Source organism: Phycodurus eques, chromosome 12 (assembly GCF_024500275.1).
Source record: "Phycodurus eques isolate BA_2022a chromosome 12, UOR_Pequ_1.1, whole genome shotgun sequence".
NCBI classification, from domain to species: Eukaryota; Metazoa; Chordata; class Actinopteri; order Syngnathiformes; family Syngnathidae; genus Phycodurus; species Phycodurus eques.
The window spans coordinates 6,220,501-6,238,900 of record NC_084536.1 but is presented as its reverse complement, the minus strand read 5'-3'; the positions used below and the strand labels follow the sequence as shown (position 1 = coordinate 6,238,900).

At 41.1% G+C, this 18,400-nt stretch overlaps 1 protein-coding gene across 1 annotated transcript in view; it reads right to left on the bottom strand.

The window, feature by feature from the left end:
• The window catches only part of plcl1 (phospholipase C like 1), a 96,428-nt gene extending 78,871 nt beyond the window's left edge, over positions 1–17,557 (bottom strand). Inside the window, exon 1 of the mRNA XM_061691526.1 lies at positions 17,146–17,557. Coding sequence (XP_061547510.1) covers positions 17,146–17,322 — 177 coding nt within the window. The 5' untranslated portion in view covers positions 17,323–17,557. The remainder of the gene's footprint in view (positions 1–17,145) is intronic.
• Positions 17,558–18,400: the final 843 nt, after the last annotated feature.

Here is an 18,400-nt window from a genome sequence, read left to right as displayed (position 1 = left end):
CTGTTGGTAAGGTCCACCCTTGCGCCTTCTTTTCTCGCAAGTTGTCTCAGGCGGAGAAAAATTATGGGATCGGAGACCGGGAGCTTTAGGCGGTGGAGGAATGGCGGCATTTCCTGGAAGGGACCAAACACCCATTCATCGTGTGGACCGACCACAAAAGTTTGGAATACATCCACTCTGCTAAGAGGCTGAGCTCCCGTCAAGCCAGGTGGGCATTGTTTTTTTTGACCGGTTCATTGTTTTTTGACCAGGTCACCTTTACCTTGTCCTACTGCCAAGGGGCCCAGAACACCAAGCCGGATGCCTTGTCCCGCCAGTTTGCCTCAGAGAGTGTCAAGTATGATCCATATCCCATCTTGTCTCCCCTTTGCTTTATGGGTTCAATCACATTAGAAATAGAAACGTTGGTAAAGGAGGCCCAGGAAGAACAAGCTGGTCCTGGTGGGGGTCCCCGGAACTCCCTGTTTGTCCCTGATTCGGTCCGCACCCAGGTGCTACAGTGGGCCCATTCATCGCGACTTACCTGTCACCCTGGAATCCGCAGAGGTTTGGCCTTCCTCCGTCAACGCTTCTGGTGGCCCTCATGGAAGATGACACCTGGTCCTTTGTCTCTGCATGCACAGTATGTGCTCAAAATAAGACATCCTCTAAACCAAGCTCTGGTTTACTGTGTCCGCTTCTCATTCCCAGATGCCCTTGGTCGCACATCGCCATGCACTACGTTTCTGGGCTTCCCCCGTCAAATGGGAACACAGTCATTCTCACTGTGGTGGACAGGTTTTCCAAAGAAGCACACTACCTGGCACTTTCCAAGCTTCCATCTGCCAAGGTGGCCGGGTGGGGTGTACTGTTAGTACTGTTAGGGCTGCTGTTTCAGCACCCTGAGTCCAGCCCATGTGTGTGTGTGTCATGAGTGCTTTGCAGGGTTGATGTGTTTGAGTCTAGCAGCTGCACCTTGTCATCTTAATTACACCTGACTGTGGGACTCCAACTCGTCGCCAGAATATCAACGCTCTACGTCGAGTTTGTAGCCTAGCCACCTCGCCTATCTTTTTGCTTCCTGAAGACCTAGTGAGTTACCGCTACCTAATTATTGTTCTTTGTCCCCAGTCTGCCATCTGCCCTTGCTCCCTGCAAACCAGTGCTCACCTCTTGCGGCCCACCGACAACACGGACTCCTACCCTGCCAGACCGGTCCTCATTGGAACCCTGCCAATCCCGGATTTAGTTCTCGGAGTTCCTTTGTTCGCTTCCAAACTGCAATGAACCGTTATTCACAAACTCACCTCTCTGTCCTCTCTGCATCTGACTCCAACTTGCAATCTGAATCCTGACAAAAGTTCTGGATCTCTGTTGGGAGTGATGAAAGTTAACAGCTCAGTGGTTAACAAGTCCACAGGTAATTAGAAACTTTAGTGGGGTCGGGGGGGCTCAAATACTATTATCATAATGAGGGGCAGAAGTGGGACCAAGTCATTACTTTGCAAGTCACAAGTCTCAAGTCTTTACCCTCAAGTCCCGAGTCAAGTCCCAAGTCAAGACAAGCAAGTCCCCTGTCAAGTCGTAACTCTTAGTTTTGAGTCCTTTGGAGTCATTTTAACAACAAAGTAATAATATATTTGAATATATATAATAATTATATATTACGTTTTCAGTTATTCTATGAAAAATTATACAACATGCTATGACTTACTTTTTCTCACTTTATTTCTGAAGTCACATTAAACAGACCTATCACAAATGAGAATTTGCTACCAGTAGTATTGTAATTAGTAATTGAGTGTCGTACTGACAATTGTATCAAATAATCAAGTAATAATCTAAAATACATTTTTGTTTGGTTAAAGAGCAAATGAATCCACAAGAGAAAATGAGACATTTCACTTAATATTGAACGACTGATTGGTTTCCTTTTTTAGAAAATCAGCTGTATTTTTCTTAAATTCTCATTGTGCATTTAGCAGAAAACTTCATTTTCTTGTCTGCAACCATTTCTAGTGAGGCAATTTCTAACACAAATAAAAATAAAGAAAACACAAATAGATTTCAGTTTAAACTTGGCATTTCTTGTGAGTATCAAAAAAAGGCATTAATTTAAAAAAAGAGGAGGGCAAGTTTCTCATCTTGTTATAAAGGCACAATTGTATTTAACTGTGGGGTCTCAGAACACTACACTGACTAAACGATGAACAGGAAAGCCAAACAGCGCAGGTGCTGCCCGCCATGTTAACTGTTTGCGTGATCGCTCACAAAGCTACCTGCTAATGCTAACAAAAACTATTGTGATTCCCACAATGCAATGTGGATGTTTTGTTTTTGCCATAATTAACGTCCTTACTGTTACATTAATTGACAGTGTCATTGCCAGAAACTGCCGCATTTATTGTTGATTTATGTTGCACTGTTTTTTGTTTTTTTTTAATGACACCATTACTCTAGGTAGTGTCTCAAAGAGTGACATCCCGGGCAATTCCTCTATATGCTCATACCCAACAATGAGTCCACACCTCTGGTGAGGGGTTCAGTGTCCATCCATCCATCCATCCATCCATCCATCCATCCATTTTACACTTGAATGAGGGTTTAGAATGTTCTAAAAGTACTTAATACATTTACAGTGAATGAATGTATGATGGTGGCAGTTTGACTGTGATGGAATATTTATCTTTTATTTCCTATGGATAAAACTGTGGTACAATTCAAACAAATCAGAGTATCTTTAATCATTTAAATCTTTTGGGTGGGTGAGAGAGAGAGAGCGAGAGAGAGAACTTTGACCCACTACAACGACGGCTTGTTACATCATCTGTGTTCTTGTGTGTGTGCGTGCGCGTGTGTCAGCTGTGTGTATAGCATTAACCTCGGGGTGGATAGGTCGGGGGAAACTCTAGAGACTGCATGTTGTTTTGTCATTTCCAGCTTCAGCATGGAGGGCAACATACACACGCACACACACATCTGCCAGGTTGTCATCCTCTCTCCTTCTTCAGATCCACACAGACAGAGAGGGAGAGTGTGTGTGATGGTGGTGGTGGCAATGACCAGTGAGATGTGTTTACACACACAAAGTGGGCGGGACAGGAAGTGATTTGGAGATAAACAGCTTGTCGTCGCTTAGTTGTCCTTGCCGCCCTCCAACCGTAACTCCTGTTTTTGTTTTGTTTTTCAAATCCTCTTTTATGCTTTGGTGTTTTAATTCCACGCCGCGAGCGAGGGAGGAGTGAAGGTCAACTTTATAAATCCAACATAAATCGCACTAACGTCCTAATAGAAGACAGAAACACTCTTTCATTCCCAACCTAATTTTGCTGCAAACACATGATCAAATGCTCACATGCCAAAAATCCCATTATATTTGCTTTTGTCTATCATTAACAACTAAAAATGCACTGCAGTTAGACTTCGAGGTGACTTAGGTAACTTTCTTTTTTTTTTTTAAAGTTAAAAGAAGTTCAATGTTTACAGTGGGTCACAATGTAACCGTTGCTAACTTCCAAGACGTTTTAGACCTCAACGTAGCTCACGTCCATGTTTTGTAAATATCAGACAATTTAGTCTTCAATTGATTGAACATACTATATACACGTGTTTTTCTGAAAGAGCCAAGTCATTTTAGTCCTCAAAGAACCTATCGTACATCCATCCGTCCATTTTCTGTACCGCTTATCCTCACGTTTTTGTAAACATCAAAATCATTTTAGTCCTCAATGTGGCTACCTTTTTGTAAAAAAAAAAAATGATGTCCAATTCAGATATTTTGTTAAATCCAGTCTTTGTATCCCATACAAAAGTTACATTACATTCCATCCATCCATTTTCTGAGCCGCTTTTCCTCACTAGGGTCGCGGGTGTGCCGGAGCCTATCCCAGCTGTCATCGGGCAGGAGGCGGGGTACACCCTGAACTGGTTGCCAGCCAATCGCAGGGCACATACAAACAGACAACCATTCGCACTCACAGTCACACCTACGGGCAATTCAGAGTCTCCAATGAATGCATGTTTTTGGGATGTGGGAGGAAACCAGAGTGCCCAGAGAAAACCCACGCAGGCACGGGGAGAACATGCAAACTCCACACAGGCGGGGCCGGGGATTGAACCCGGGTCCTCAGAACTGTGAGGCTGACGCTCTAACCAGTCGTCCACCGTGCCGCCTATATTACATTTAGAGATGAAAATAATTTCATATGCAATGGACCTAATCTACCTGTTTTCAGAAATTGAAGATTAAAATCTCAGTGCACATAGGATACATGTTTTCACAAACATAAAAGACAATTTAGTCTTCAGTTAATAACACGTGTGTTTTGTATAGATCAAAGACAATGTAGTCTTCGTTGTGCATTGTAGAACTGCAGTGTCATACTCATTTTGCATGAAGCTACCAATATGGGATGTGAACAGAGTCCATGCAGCTGTACCTAATATTGCTTCCTGTGATTATGTAAAGTGATGTCCTCATACAGCACAGAAGATGCTTTGTCGCCAACAGTCAGCACCTGTGATGAGCTGATGTGACTGCACCAGCAGCAGCATGACACCACCTCACAGTGGGCCCTCAGTGGGCAGCATTGCTTTGCATGCACACGCACACACACACACACACACACACACACACACACTGTCATTACTGGTGACCAGTGTCCACGAGTAAACAAATGATTGTTCTCTGCCTGGCACTGCGGGAGAGGATATGAGAACTTTACTGAACACAACAAAGTGAGAACAAGGAGATAAGGCCATGTAAACATTTAAAAGAAAACAGGATTTGGAACAAAACAAAAACAACAAAATAAAACACAAGACAGGTTTAGGATGGGGGGGAGATTGAGTGATCAGGAGCACACAGACTCTGACAAAAGGACAAAAATAAACTCAGCATCGCTAACATATACTCCCCATGTGCATGGTGCATGCAATTCCACCTCTGATTGCATGTGTTCACTCGTTGTTGGGAGGTGATGTTTTTATTATTGTTTGTTTGTGAGCAAAGTTAAGTAACAAATACAGAGCTGCCGACCTATTAAACGTCACTTCGAGAACAATTTGTCAAAATTTGTCTGAATTTCCATATTTTCACAATTTTGTCAAGAACATTACCTTCCGACAGTCATAATCATAATCGTTAGGAAATTATGGCTTCACTACTTGTCATTTTAATGTTTTTATTACATCAACCTTGTAATAGAAGACGCAGTTGCAGCTTGAATCAAAATACCAGTATATGAGACTTCAACATTCCATCATCAAAAATATATCTATGAATTAATTCCCCTTTGCCAATTCTGTTTTCAACCCTGGTCCCAAAAAAACGACGCGACGTCCCGTGTTGACGTGTATCATTTTATATTTATGTCTTTAAAAACGTATTAATTGGCCTGCTATTCTGTTGTTCAAAGTTGGTTACTCTCCACGAAAATGCGGTTCCAGCCAGACGTATGTGACAAGTGTATCGTTTCACCAAATCACTGATTCCAATGTTCTGCGACTGCATGACACGAGCATGCAGCAATTAGTATCATCCTCTTCCGTCTTTTTCTCCCCTCGTCCTCCCTTTGTGACACTTTTGTAAGAAGCATGGTAAGAAGTGTAGCTTATTCGCTAACATGGAGGCGATGATCAGTGACTTCCAATGAGTTGACACAGGACGCAAAGAGAACTTTCGCCTCTGTGGCTTGGCAGCTGGGGGGCCTAATAAAAAAGCGTGCACCAAGCAGCTGTTCAATATGGACGCGACGGTAATGTCAGACGCCGAATTTCTTTTTTCCCCAATATCCTGAACAATCATTGTGTTTATGGCGGTAACGAGTCAACATTCAGTGATTTCCGTAACAAAATACAGACATTCCGTAACATTCGGCAGCTCTGTCTGTCTGTCTGTAAACATCAACGACAATTTAGAGCCTTCAACAAACTTTTGTTTTTGGAAACATCAAAGAAACGTTGGCTTCCTAAATTGTAAAAGGTGTTTTTGTAAACATTCAAGACAACAGAGTCATCAATAAACCTAACAAACATGACCTGATTTCAGGTACAGTATATTAAAGACAGTTTATGAAACTTAAGTAAGTGTTTTTGTAAAGTCAACGTCAAAGACATTTTGGTCTTCAACTAACAGTTGCAAATAATGAAGATATTTTAGAATCTGCATGTGGACTATTATTCGACAACTTTTGGTGTGCAGAATTATTACGCAACTAAAACACTCATTTTCCAATCTTACTTTTTTATTGGAATTTTTTTAAATGTCCTTTATTTGGGCTACTTAGACCTCCATAGAGTGGATCTCTAGCATGGACTCAGTAAAAAAAAAAAAAAAAAAAGGTGATAAGCCTTCAATCCATGGATTCTGTCAGTTTCCAGAATCGATCAGGTTTTTGTGCAGCAGAAACCACAGTCACCCAGACATTGTTCTGAGAGGTGTACTGTTTTCCTTCACTGTATATCTCCCGTTTAAGAACTGCCCACAAGTTCTGAATTGGATTCAGATCAGATGAAGAAGGGGACCATGTCATCAGTTTTTTGTCTTTCAAGCCTTTCCTGGCCAGCCACGCAGAGGAGTGCTTGGATGCATGTGATGGAGCATCGTCCTGCATTGAAAAATGCGGACTTCTTCCTGCTTCTACTGACAGAATGTTTGGAAGTTCATTTTGAGCCCATCTTCAACCCGAAAAGGTCCAACCAGTTCATCTTTAATAATACCAGCCCATAACAGGATCCCACCTCCACTTTGCTGGCGTCTGAGTTGAAGTGGAGCTCTGTGTCCGTTCGTGATCCAGCCCGGGTCCGTCAAAAATCAATTTCATTTTATCAGTCCTTCAAACCGTTGAGAAATCTGTACGCAGATATTTCTTGGCCCAGTCTACACACTTCAGCTAGTGTCTTGTTCAGTGGTGGTCTTTTTCAGCTTTTATCATCTTGATTGTTCTCAAATCCTTGGCAGTTAATTTGAGTTTTTTTCTCTCAACACGTTTCTTGTGACCCTGTTGACTATTTGCAACAAAACATTTGATGGTTCTGTGATCACGACCCAATATTTGAGATATTTCAAGAGTGCTGAAGAACAAATGACGAACCGTGAACTTAACATACACATTTTCCGAAACATCCCCTACATTAGTGTCACTGAAGACAAAAATGTAGTCTTCCGTGAAGCTAATGTAGGGGGTTTTGTAAACATTGGAGAATTTACAGTTGTCTTCAATGAAAGACATAAATAAAACGGACAAATTTAGACAATTCAGAGTCTGCAATAAACCTGACATACGCATTTTTGTAAACACTGAAAAACAATTCAGTCTTTGATGAACCTAAGTACATTGTTTCGTAAACATCAACATCATCAAAGATATTTTAGTCTACTGTAAACCCTAATTTGTGTTTTTGTAAACATCCAAGACAATTTAGAGCCTTCGACCAACTTAACATAAGTTTTGGTAAACATGGAAAGATAATTTAGTCTTCAATTAAGCTTCAATCCTGTACAATTTTTTGTAAACATGAAACACAATTTAGAGTGCTGCAAGTGTGTAGTGAGCAGCTGACTGCTTGGCGGAAGCAGAGCTCAAAGAAAAGAAGAGCGTGCCAAAGACAATAAAAGCAATTTTGTGGCGAATGGACATATCGCCACACACAAACACAAACACCGCCATCAAGTTAATGTCGCATTTTAGAAGCTAACACTGGTATCTAACGCTAATCTATGAATCCCAGAAAACTCAGTGTAGATCTGTTTACCATGTGTGACGCTACCACTGGTAATTAATCGCACATATATTTAAAGCAAGCGCCCATAGAGATTCAATTGCATGATCACTTGTGAATTTGATCACCAAGCTACCAAATAACACTTGTCAATTAGCTTAGCGAGGTGGCGCATGATTTGTCAAGCACAAATGCAGCTACCCTCCTGTCAGTCAATTTAGCCGAACATTATTATCAGAAGCTAATTTTCGCAAAAACTCTTAGCGAACACTTATCTGTGCTAAAACCGTAGCTCTGCTTACCTTTTGGCTTTGACACCATAGCGCTATGGCTGCGACCGCCACATCAAAGCGGTTCCTCCGCACAGAATTTAGTCCAGTCTAGTTGCCAAGTAATTGTTTCTTAGCCTCACTGTTCCGTAACAGCGCACAAACATATTTTCAGTAATACGGTGAACCCACGCTATATGAAAGTTATTCGTTCATGCCCCCACTCAAGCGATCCTTTATCATGGGTTTTTACAGTATACACGCAAGTCTGAATTTAGAGGTGTGCGCATTTAATGTAGTACTGGAAAGGATGCAGCATTATTAAGAGGAAGAAAAAGAAGTGTAAAACGCTACCACATTTTGCTGTTTTAGTTTAGTTGTTCTGCAAAATAAATACTGATGGTATCACTATATTGCAGATTTTTGTAACATATATCCCATGATAAATGCCGATTCACTGGAGGCATACTAAAGATTTACTTCGTTGTTTAATTGCACATACAAAGTCAAGTCAATTTTTCACAATACGTCCATTTTCAATTACAACCCTAAAATACTAGTCACATATGTAACAACACGGATTTTTTTTAAGATTTCTGATTTTTAGGTTAAGAAAAATGTCTTTTGACCGTGCCACTATCTGGTGATGTATCATCCTCTACCACTTGGTTTAGAGACATTGAAAGTGTTCCCCCACTCATTTCAATTTTTTTTCTTCCAGAATTGTCACCCGCCTGCAAATTATAGGCCCACGCCACATCTCGCCAGATGGCTTCACGATGCACGATGTTTCGATGAGCATAACCCTCCACCCACACACCCCAAAAAACACCCGTCAGCATGATGTCATTAATGTCACACTGTCCTCCGTCTATTTGCATGGGCTTGTGACATTTTAACACACACAGACACACATTTATACGCACACTTTGTTGTTTGGAATCATCGAGTGACTCACTGAAAAACTGATCATATTACCACTAGTGCTTTTAGTTCAATCTGGAATTTATTATTATTATTATTATTATTATTGTTGTAGTTTATAGATTTTTGCCGAATTCACACACCACTGTACAACCACCATAATAGACATGTTCGTACGTGAATACCTCTCGCAAAGTATTGTGCTCTAATCATTGTTAATCCCACACTATCACTATCCATCACCACATTTGCCTGCTGGCAGTTTGCACGCGAACACAGCGAGCTAATTGAATGATGCTTCGCTGGCTAGCATTGATATCACAGCATGAGACTGAGCTGAGGTATTTAACCTGATTGAGATTAGTATTCCTGCGCGATTTGTACGAGGCGACGCGGCAGAATTTTCATCATAGCACACAGCTATGCACCAATCACACAATTGTCTTTCATGTACTGTTTATTTTTTGAGTTAATTGCATTGCTCTTTTCTTCTTACTGTATGCCGTAAAATGGAATCCGTACCAACTCCTCCAACTGAAGGATGCCACAGTGGTATGGTCGGGATTATCTGTTTTAGTTCGCCAGTTTTTGACCATTCAATACAAGTGGCGGCACGGTGGATGACTGGTTAGCACATCTGTCTCACAGTTCTGAGACAGATTTTCACGTATATAAATCCCCCCCCCCCGATGAACAGGGTTTCATCCATCCATCCATTTTCTATACTAATTCTCTTCATTAGGGTCATGGGTGAACCGGAGCCTATCCCAGCTGACTTCAGGCAAGAGGCGGGGTACACCCTGGATTGGTCGCCTGCCAATCACAGGGCACATATAGACAAACAACCATTCACACTCCCATTCACACCTAACGACAATTTCGAGTCTTCAATGAACCTAACATGCATGTTTTTGGAATGTGGGATGAAGTTGGAGAATCGGATGTTCACTGTATCCCAAAGTCTATATTGATATGGAGAATCTAATCACAATTCATTAAAGACAATTTTGACATGATTTTGGAAAAATCTTCAAATAGTTTTGGAGTCTTCAGTGAAGCTAACACTGATGTTTTTATAAAACATCAAGACAATTATGAGTTTTCAATTAAGCTAATATAAAGGTTTTCCTAAACATCAAAGAAAGTTTTAATTCATAGTCAAGCAGAACACTTGTTTTGGTAAATATCCAACACAGGTTGTCAAAGACTCTGAGAAACATGAATGTCAGTTTAGTCTGCTACATTATGTTAACACTGAAAGACAAAGCTAACATTCACATTTTTGTAAAAATGTAATCCAATTTAGCCTTCAGTGAACCAAACATATGATTTTTGATAAACCGGAAAACAATTTAGTCTTTGATGAACGAGTGTATGCATTTTTTAACACAATTTAGTGTTTTGTGAATTTAACATCCATGTTTTTCTCATTATCAGAAAAAGTCTTTAGACTAGTCAGTGAACCAAATGAACATGTTTTCTTTTCCCACACTACGATGCCATGCCGTTTGTGCTTGTTATCAAGGGACGTGATGATGTCATCACTACTTCAGACTAACTTTGTTCAATGCAACTTGCTGAAGCATTTAAGTAACATGAATGACAAGGAAACAAGACTTGACTGCAGATTCAACATAACCAGAACAACCTGTTGAAGTTTATGACGATGATGATAATGATGATTATTGAGATTACTATTTGCATACGCATTCTTTTGCTCAATACGCAATCACTACATCGATGAAACTTAATGAGATTCTCTTTAATTTCCTGTGTGTATTTTGAAAGCTGAACAAACGTGTGTGTGCGTGCATGCATCTGTGTTCGTGTGTGGGCGCGTACGTGCGTGTGTGTGTGTGTGTGTGTGCGTGTGTGTGTGTGTGTGTGAATAGGCATTTCAGACACGTCGCAGTAATGCGAATCCAAGCCGGAGATTTTCCCTCCATTGCATTGGTCCTTCTCAATATATTTCTTTTAAAGGGCAACTGCACACATTTAAGAACATCTGGTAGCTCCACATACTGGAGACCATCATGTGTGTCTTCTAAAACCATCTCAACACGACCTAACAGGGTTTGCAAATTGGCAGAAAATTCCCACGTAAATTTCACAAACTTTGCAGAAACGTTGCCTGGAAGACTGTGATTTTGTTGGACATTTACTAGAGTAACAGTTAAAATGTATTATCCCATCTGAAAAGAGAAAGATAAAAAACGCTTTGGGAGATCCTGAGGCCTCAGGGGCTTTTCCACCAAACACCCCAGTTCCTGGTAGGAGGAGTTCCTGGTGGCCCATGTGGTTTGTGTTTCCATCGCACTTATTAGTTCAGGGTCGCTTAAGCAAATAAGGGTGATGTTGCTCAATACTGACACCTACTGGATCTAAAAGAAATTCACTATTTCAAGCTTTCAAGTGAATGTGATTTTCTCAGCTGGAAAATTCAATAGGGACATGAGCCTGAAGCCTTACACAGTTCCACTGCAAATTTGAGAACAATAGATCACATCTATAGTCATCTGCAGGCTTCTACATTTATTTATTTACGTATTTATTTATTTATTTATTAATGTATTTATTCAAAGAGACAAGTTTATCTAATATCTTGGCATTCAGGCAAGTAACCTTTTCTTCATGCATGTTCTCCAGCTTTAGAGAACATCCGCTCACATGCCTTTTATGGACCTTGTATTCACCATGTGCTTTGATGTAATGTAATATTTAACTTGTTACTATATCACATTGCACAGTTTGTATATGTATTTGCTTCTATTTTGCTTTGATTTACTCTGCTAGGTTGCCATTACAAATACCTTATCTGGATAAGGTTCAATAAAAAAAAATGTAAAAATACATTGACAGGTCTTAGTCAGTTTTTAAATACAGCAGTGTGAAGTCTTTTCATGAAGAAAAAAAAAGACTAAATATTTATTTGTGAACGTACAATCACAGACAAAAAGCCGGGCTTCGTTTCCTTGTCTTGCACTATGGCAAACGCAGCATTTTCCCACAGGCTGGAGGAGCTCCTGCCTGGGAAGTTTTTTTGTTTTGTTTTTTTCCTCACAACTGACTGGTTTGGACCATCAGAGTGTCAACGCTGGCCACACCGGTGTTCCTCTCCTCTGACCTGGCCGAGGAAGACGCACACGCCCGCTTGGGCTCGGACCTCCGCTTCTTAACGCCACCGAGACCCCTACCACAGCTCGTCGCCGGGCCCAGGAGAATGAAAGGTAGAGTAGAACCTTCCTTATCCTGGTAGTTTTTTCCAGAGGGCACACAGGGGGAATACAAGCTACCAGGGTAGCTAGGTAAGTTCCTGCAAAGGTTCCTGCGGTGGGAAAGCCTCTCTTGGTCCATAGACTTTGGACTTGAAGTAACCCCACAACAAAAAAACACATGGTGTGAGATCAATTGAACGGAACCACGACGACCAATCCACCAATCCGGGAACTGCTCATCTGGGAACGCACGAACCTCACGCGAATAATGCGCAGGGGCGCCATCTCGTTGGAAAATTACTTGCTGCTGTTGTTTAGCTAATAATTCAGGGACACAGATTACAACGTAGGCCTCGGGATTTCCCTACGCTCGAAGAACGCATAAGAAACAATGTGCTTCAGTAACCTCCACTTTGTTTCAATAACATGACTTTTGAAACACCCTGTGTAATAAATGTGTTAATAAAAAAGAAATTTCCCTATTCCTTGTTAAACCATAAAAGGCCATTTCCAGTTTATTCCTACAAAGTCACATAGTTCTTCTTTTTTTTTTTTTTATTCCATTCCGAGAAATTTCAAACCATAAAGTTAAGTTTAATTTTGTATTTGTTTTTTTTACAAAGTAATTTTGCAGCGCTAGTATTTTTTTTAAATAGCCTCAATTAGTATTTGCAAACTGCAAAGAGAAAATCGATTAATCTGATAGACGTCAATAATAATTAGTTGTTGTTATTTTTTTTTCCTTTTAATTTAACAAATGAAACAAATTATCCATCCATCCATTTTCTACCCCTTATCCACACTAGGGTCGCCGGCGTGCTGGAGCCTATCCAAGCTATCTTAGGGCGAGAGGCGGGGTACACCCTGAAGTGGTCTGGGAATGTGACCAGGTCAACTTCTCCCATTGACAGTGATGTGACACAGTGACACATCTCAGTGAGTGCCGACGGGGCGACGTCACAGATGACCGAGCCCATCACTGACATGGTAGCTCTCATCCGCCACTTCCTGTCGGCTGTTCTTAGAGAGGGCGATCTGTTCGTCTGGCTCTTCCAGATGGACAGGTCGCTGTCACGGGCCGCCGACGGGAAATATGGAGACAGCCGAGATGGTCTCGAATACCTGGTGTAAAAGGTGTAACCATTTTAACAATCATGCAAAATTGTTGCGTGGTGTCATCACAACATCTTGAAGCTATGGAGGCAGAATGGATTTCTCTCCTTGACAGCAACCGGCAGAGGAACAACTCATTTGCAGCCCAACTCGTTTGGAGCCTAAACAGGCCTTCAATGTTTGCTACAACTCCTTTTACACTGCCCGCTAAAGCTGAGATTTTTGGGCTTTTTCATGTGGCTTTTCTGCTCAAACGAGACCGTCACAAAATAGGCGGATGCCATCTAGCTCGCAATTTCCCAACTTCAGAGCCGATAAGCAAAGTACACACACATTCTGATTTTTCTTAACATCTGCTCTTATGGTTTATACTCGAGACAACCAACAATGCAGTGCACAACACACATAACAATATCTCTGTCTCCTCTCCCAAACCAAATGTCTGTCATAGTACCAAGATTGAGGCAGCATGTTATACAAACTGTTGGAAAATACAAAGAAGGAGTGAGTAGTAGCAGTCGTAGTAGTAGTAGTAGAAGAAGAACAAATAGAAGAAGCTACAATAATTGTTAGCCTATTTGGTAACAACATTGCAGTTGTAAACACTTCTTGTCATATTCATGGTTGTGAATGACTTGGGGGACACGATACCAACACTCAACACAACTAGGCTGCTTTATTTGTGTCTGGCAAGAGCACGAGGGTCAAGTCGCTTCCTAATTGACTACAGTATTGTAGTTTCCATTCTCAATCACTGAGAATCAATGGCTCGGCCCAGTACTCGTAAATACAAGAGTGAACAGGTTTAACGATTGCCGATACACTACATTTTCTGAGCAAATCGGTGTGGAAATATTTCTCTTGACACGTTCCACACCACAGCGTAATCACGGGTATTATCCAACGCAGAATTGTTAACACCCAACAAATACTTCTTATAGTGCAAAACAGATTATAGGCCGGGCCGATTATCAGGGCCGATATTTGGCATTTGGCGCATTTTTTAATCCGACGCCCGCTAATTTAATTCGGGGTTATTTTGGCTCTGATGCCTCCACTGCAAGCGTCTGTCTGTGACTTCTTCTCTCCAGCATTGTCCCGGCCACGGCGACACCTGAATGATTACCCGTGCACAGCCACTGCACGGGTAACAGCCAATCAGCACGCAGTAAAAGCCATGCAATGCATGCACAAGGCTCTCAGTCTCACACACACGGGACAGAGAAGAGAAAGTTTTACCAAACGGAGACGGTCAAGGGAGCAAAGACTGTATTTGTTTCAAAGGTAAGTTAAGGCAGCACGCTACATAAATTGTAATAAATCCTAGTCCTCTACAACACACAAATACTTGTAACATTATTATGACACCGTTAAGGTTTCATAAACACATGCGGCATGTCTGCTCCCTCCCCGTCCCTGTAGCTGTACGCGCCTATTAGTGTTAATCGCATTAATTTGTTTATAGTAAATGTTGTACTTTCAATCATGTACAGGACATTGAGTTACCTTAAATGCAATGGATAATATCTTCTTCCTTTCCTTTCGGCTTGTCGCGTTAGGGGTCGCCACAGCTCTGTCATCCTTTTTCATGTAAGCCTGCATCCTCCTCTCTAACACCAAGTGCCCTCATGTCTTCCCTCACTACATCTCTCAACCTTCTCTTTGATCTTCCTCTCGCTCTCACAAGAATGACGGAAACAGTCACAATAGGTAAAGTAGAGCGCACGACCCTTCCGCAGCCGCATTGATGAGAAGTTCAGCTCTCTGCTGGCACGTCGCACTGGTGACCTGCTGCGTTGAGGATGTGCTACATCTGCGCCACAAGGAGGCTGTCATCGACAGGTTTTAGGTTTTAGAATTTTAAAACAAAGATGACTATTTTCTAAGATTTAAAACAAATAACATGTTGCAAATCCGAAAAGCGGTTTAATAAATGTGCTTGAAGCCATTTAAATGAAGTCAAGTGTTGGAGTTTTTAATTATTTCAAATTTACCGTAAATTTACTTTTTACCGTAAAACGATTATCGGCTCCAATTATCAGTTATCGGCCTCCTTGACTACTAATAATAAGTATCGGCCTTGAAAAAAAATATGTCGGTCTATCACTAACTTCTTACATAGTTGCACCAATATCCTACATTCACTGGATTCTGTGTAAAAGGCAAAGGCAGATAAATGCCAACACTTTTGTTATAATGGGATGTCTGCGTAAAAGAGGTCAAGTATTGTGCCCCCGTCCATACCTGTGGCTCTGTTGTGAAGGTCTCTTCAATCAGTATTGAGTCTTTTTTACTCTTCAGGGCCACCATATGTAACAACCCACCTTATGATTGTTTGTGACATTGCAATAATGAAAATGTCCTCCAGAGAGATGAAAAAAAATTCAACTGGACTTCGCTGACCTCATAGCTGGCTGGCTGCAGCTATGACAGACAGGGTGTCTTACACGGGTAGGGGCAAGATATCAAAGTGCATTGCAAATCTGAGGTTGTCATTTTTTAAATTAATGACTTCGTTATATCAATGTTTTGTCGTTCGACGATATGCTGCCCCCAAAATTTGGTTCCCCACCATTGGATTGTGAATAAACACGTTTCTGTAATATCATAAAAATCAAAATTCAACAAGTAAAACTAAAATCAATAATAATAACAAGCGCTCTGTGGATGGATGGATGAATAATAATAATAAGCAATAATAAGCATGTTTCTTCAAATGATGAATGATAAATCCGGAGCCACTTGTGTTGTTATGTACATCTGTGTCCTGGTTTGAGTGCTGCTACATGAGCCCAGCACACACTTGCTGACAAATGAGCCTGAGACATGAAGTGTAATGTTGGCCAAACATGATCCTCCTCACTTCCTCACCTTCCTTCTTACTCACCTGCAACCTGAGCACAGGTGAGCGTGGAAACTTGCTTCCCAAAGACTTAAAATAGTTTTTATTATTGCTGACAGAAAAAAACTAAAATTTGGACATACATATTTATTACACTGCAACAATGTGTATTTTCTCTCAGTGCCTGTCACTGTTCAATAAAAAAACATGTATCACCATATCTTGTGTGTATTTCGGGGCTTAGCTTGGTTTTGAGGTGGCCCCACATACAGTGCCCTAGGGGCTCATGAGCACCTGAATTAGACTCTACCTGCATGTTACCATGTTATCACTGTGCAATAAAAAGCATGTATCTCTTCTTTTTTGGGTGTTTTATTTCTAACAATACTAAAAATATTTGACTTTTCCCTGAACACATACAAAAATATTTTTATTATTATCATTATGCAACAATGTGTGTTTTGTCTAAAAGGCATGTATGCCCACATTTTTCCCTTTTGAGTAGTAAAAAAAAAAATAGAATTGTTTTTTAAACACAAAATGAAGATATGTTTTTCATTATGAATTTTTTATAAATGTTTTTATTTTTTTTTGTATTTTTGACGATTTATTAATTAGTGCGCGTCACCGTCCAATAAAAAAGAATGCAGTGTATCCCCAATTATTTGCCGCGTTGTTTCCGAAATATTTAGACATTTTTATTTTTATTTTTTTTTGCTTTATGTTTAAAAACACAAATTTGCAGGTATGTGCTTTTTATAATACATTTGTATGCGTAACCTGAAAACAGCTTTTCTGTTGTTTTCCCAAATGGAGAAAATGAGCACCACTACATTAAAAGTATTCCCCCCAGAAATATATATATATATATATATATATATATATATATATATATATGTGTGGTTTTTTTTAAATAAAAAATATCGTATACTGTACTCACTTTTTATAGCTTAACTGATTTTTCTTTTTCATCTAAAAACAGGTTAAATATATAATTGAATAATGCTTTGACTTTACACCTAAATATTCATATATTGGGGACGGCCTATATAAAGTACACATCACAGTATGTCTTCCTTACCTTAATGATGCTGCTCCGACGCGGTGCTGCCTTCACAGACTCCAGCAGCATGGTCTCCGGGTCCTGGGCGGTCCCTGCCCCGCCGGGCAGGACGATGCCGCTCCGCCGGCCGCGGGACACCCTGGCCGGGATGAAGTCCGACGCTCCGTCGCTGCACGGTCCGTCGCGCTCGGACATGTTGAGGCGGCTCGAGTCGGTGATTAGCAAGAGGAATGAATCAACCTGATGAAAGTTTGTCTCGGCTGTACTTGAACGCCATGTAAATGTTCCGCGCGATCGTAACCACGAGCTGGCTTCTCTGTTTTGGGTCCTTGAACGCAACCAGGTGCAGTGTACGCGCACAACCAGACTGGTGCGCTCCCCCCGGTGAAGCGCAACAAGTCCTCGCAGTGTTTTAGCGTGGGGAGGGACTGCGAGTGGGCGTCAAAACCCGCCCACGTCGGAGCAAGTGGACGGTATCCAAGGGGGTTCCGAACCTCGTCCTCTCCTCTCCGACGTCAAAGTGCACGAGGGAAGCCAAGTTGAAAGAAGAAGAAAAAGGAAAGATTTTACCTCTTCTGTGCGCAGGCCAGAGACCCCAAACCCACACTTCTCCAACCCCTAAAAAACTGGTAGTGCTGGTACCGCTTCGGCTGCGCTGTTCACGGCAACAGCGGGCGACTTTTGACGGCCATACCCAACAACAATTGACACACGCGCCCGCCTCTCCGCCTCCCTTCAAGCCCCGCCCTAATGGTGACCTCAATCGTGATTGGCGTGCTGTTCGGCCAATAGGCGACTCCTGAACAAACGAGGACCATTGATCCCAAAAGTCGAAAGACGGCAGATAATACTTCATGGATAAAGCAATGATTCCCAACCACTGCGCCATGATAAAGCCTCAGCTGTGCCGTGGGAAATTATCCAATTTCAATGAACTGCATTTTTTTCCCCCACAGTACGAGAACTGTGCCAGTTAATACAAGAGGAAAATCATTTTGCGTGCAGAGCAGTGTTATAATAGTTTTGGATTTTCCGTTACAGTTAGCGTTTATTATGGTTTGACTTTTCTTTTTAAAATTAAGTTCGTTTTCATTAATTTTTAGAGCAGGTTTGTTAGTTTTTATGAGTTTTTTTCTTTTTTCTTTTTTTAAAGCTTCGTTTTAGTATTTATTAATTTCAGTATTAGTTTTAGCTGTTTTATTTGAGGTATTTGTCAATTGTTTGATTAAAAAAAAGTTCACAATGAGTATTGTGTAATAAAAACTCAACAAAA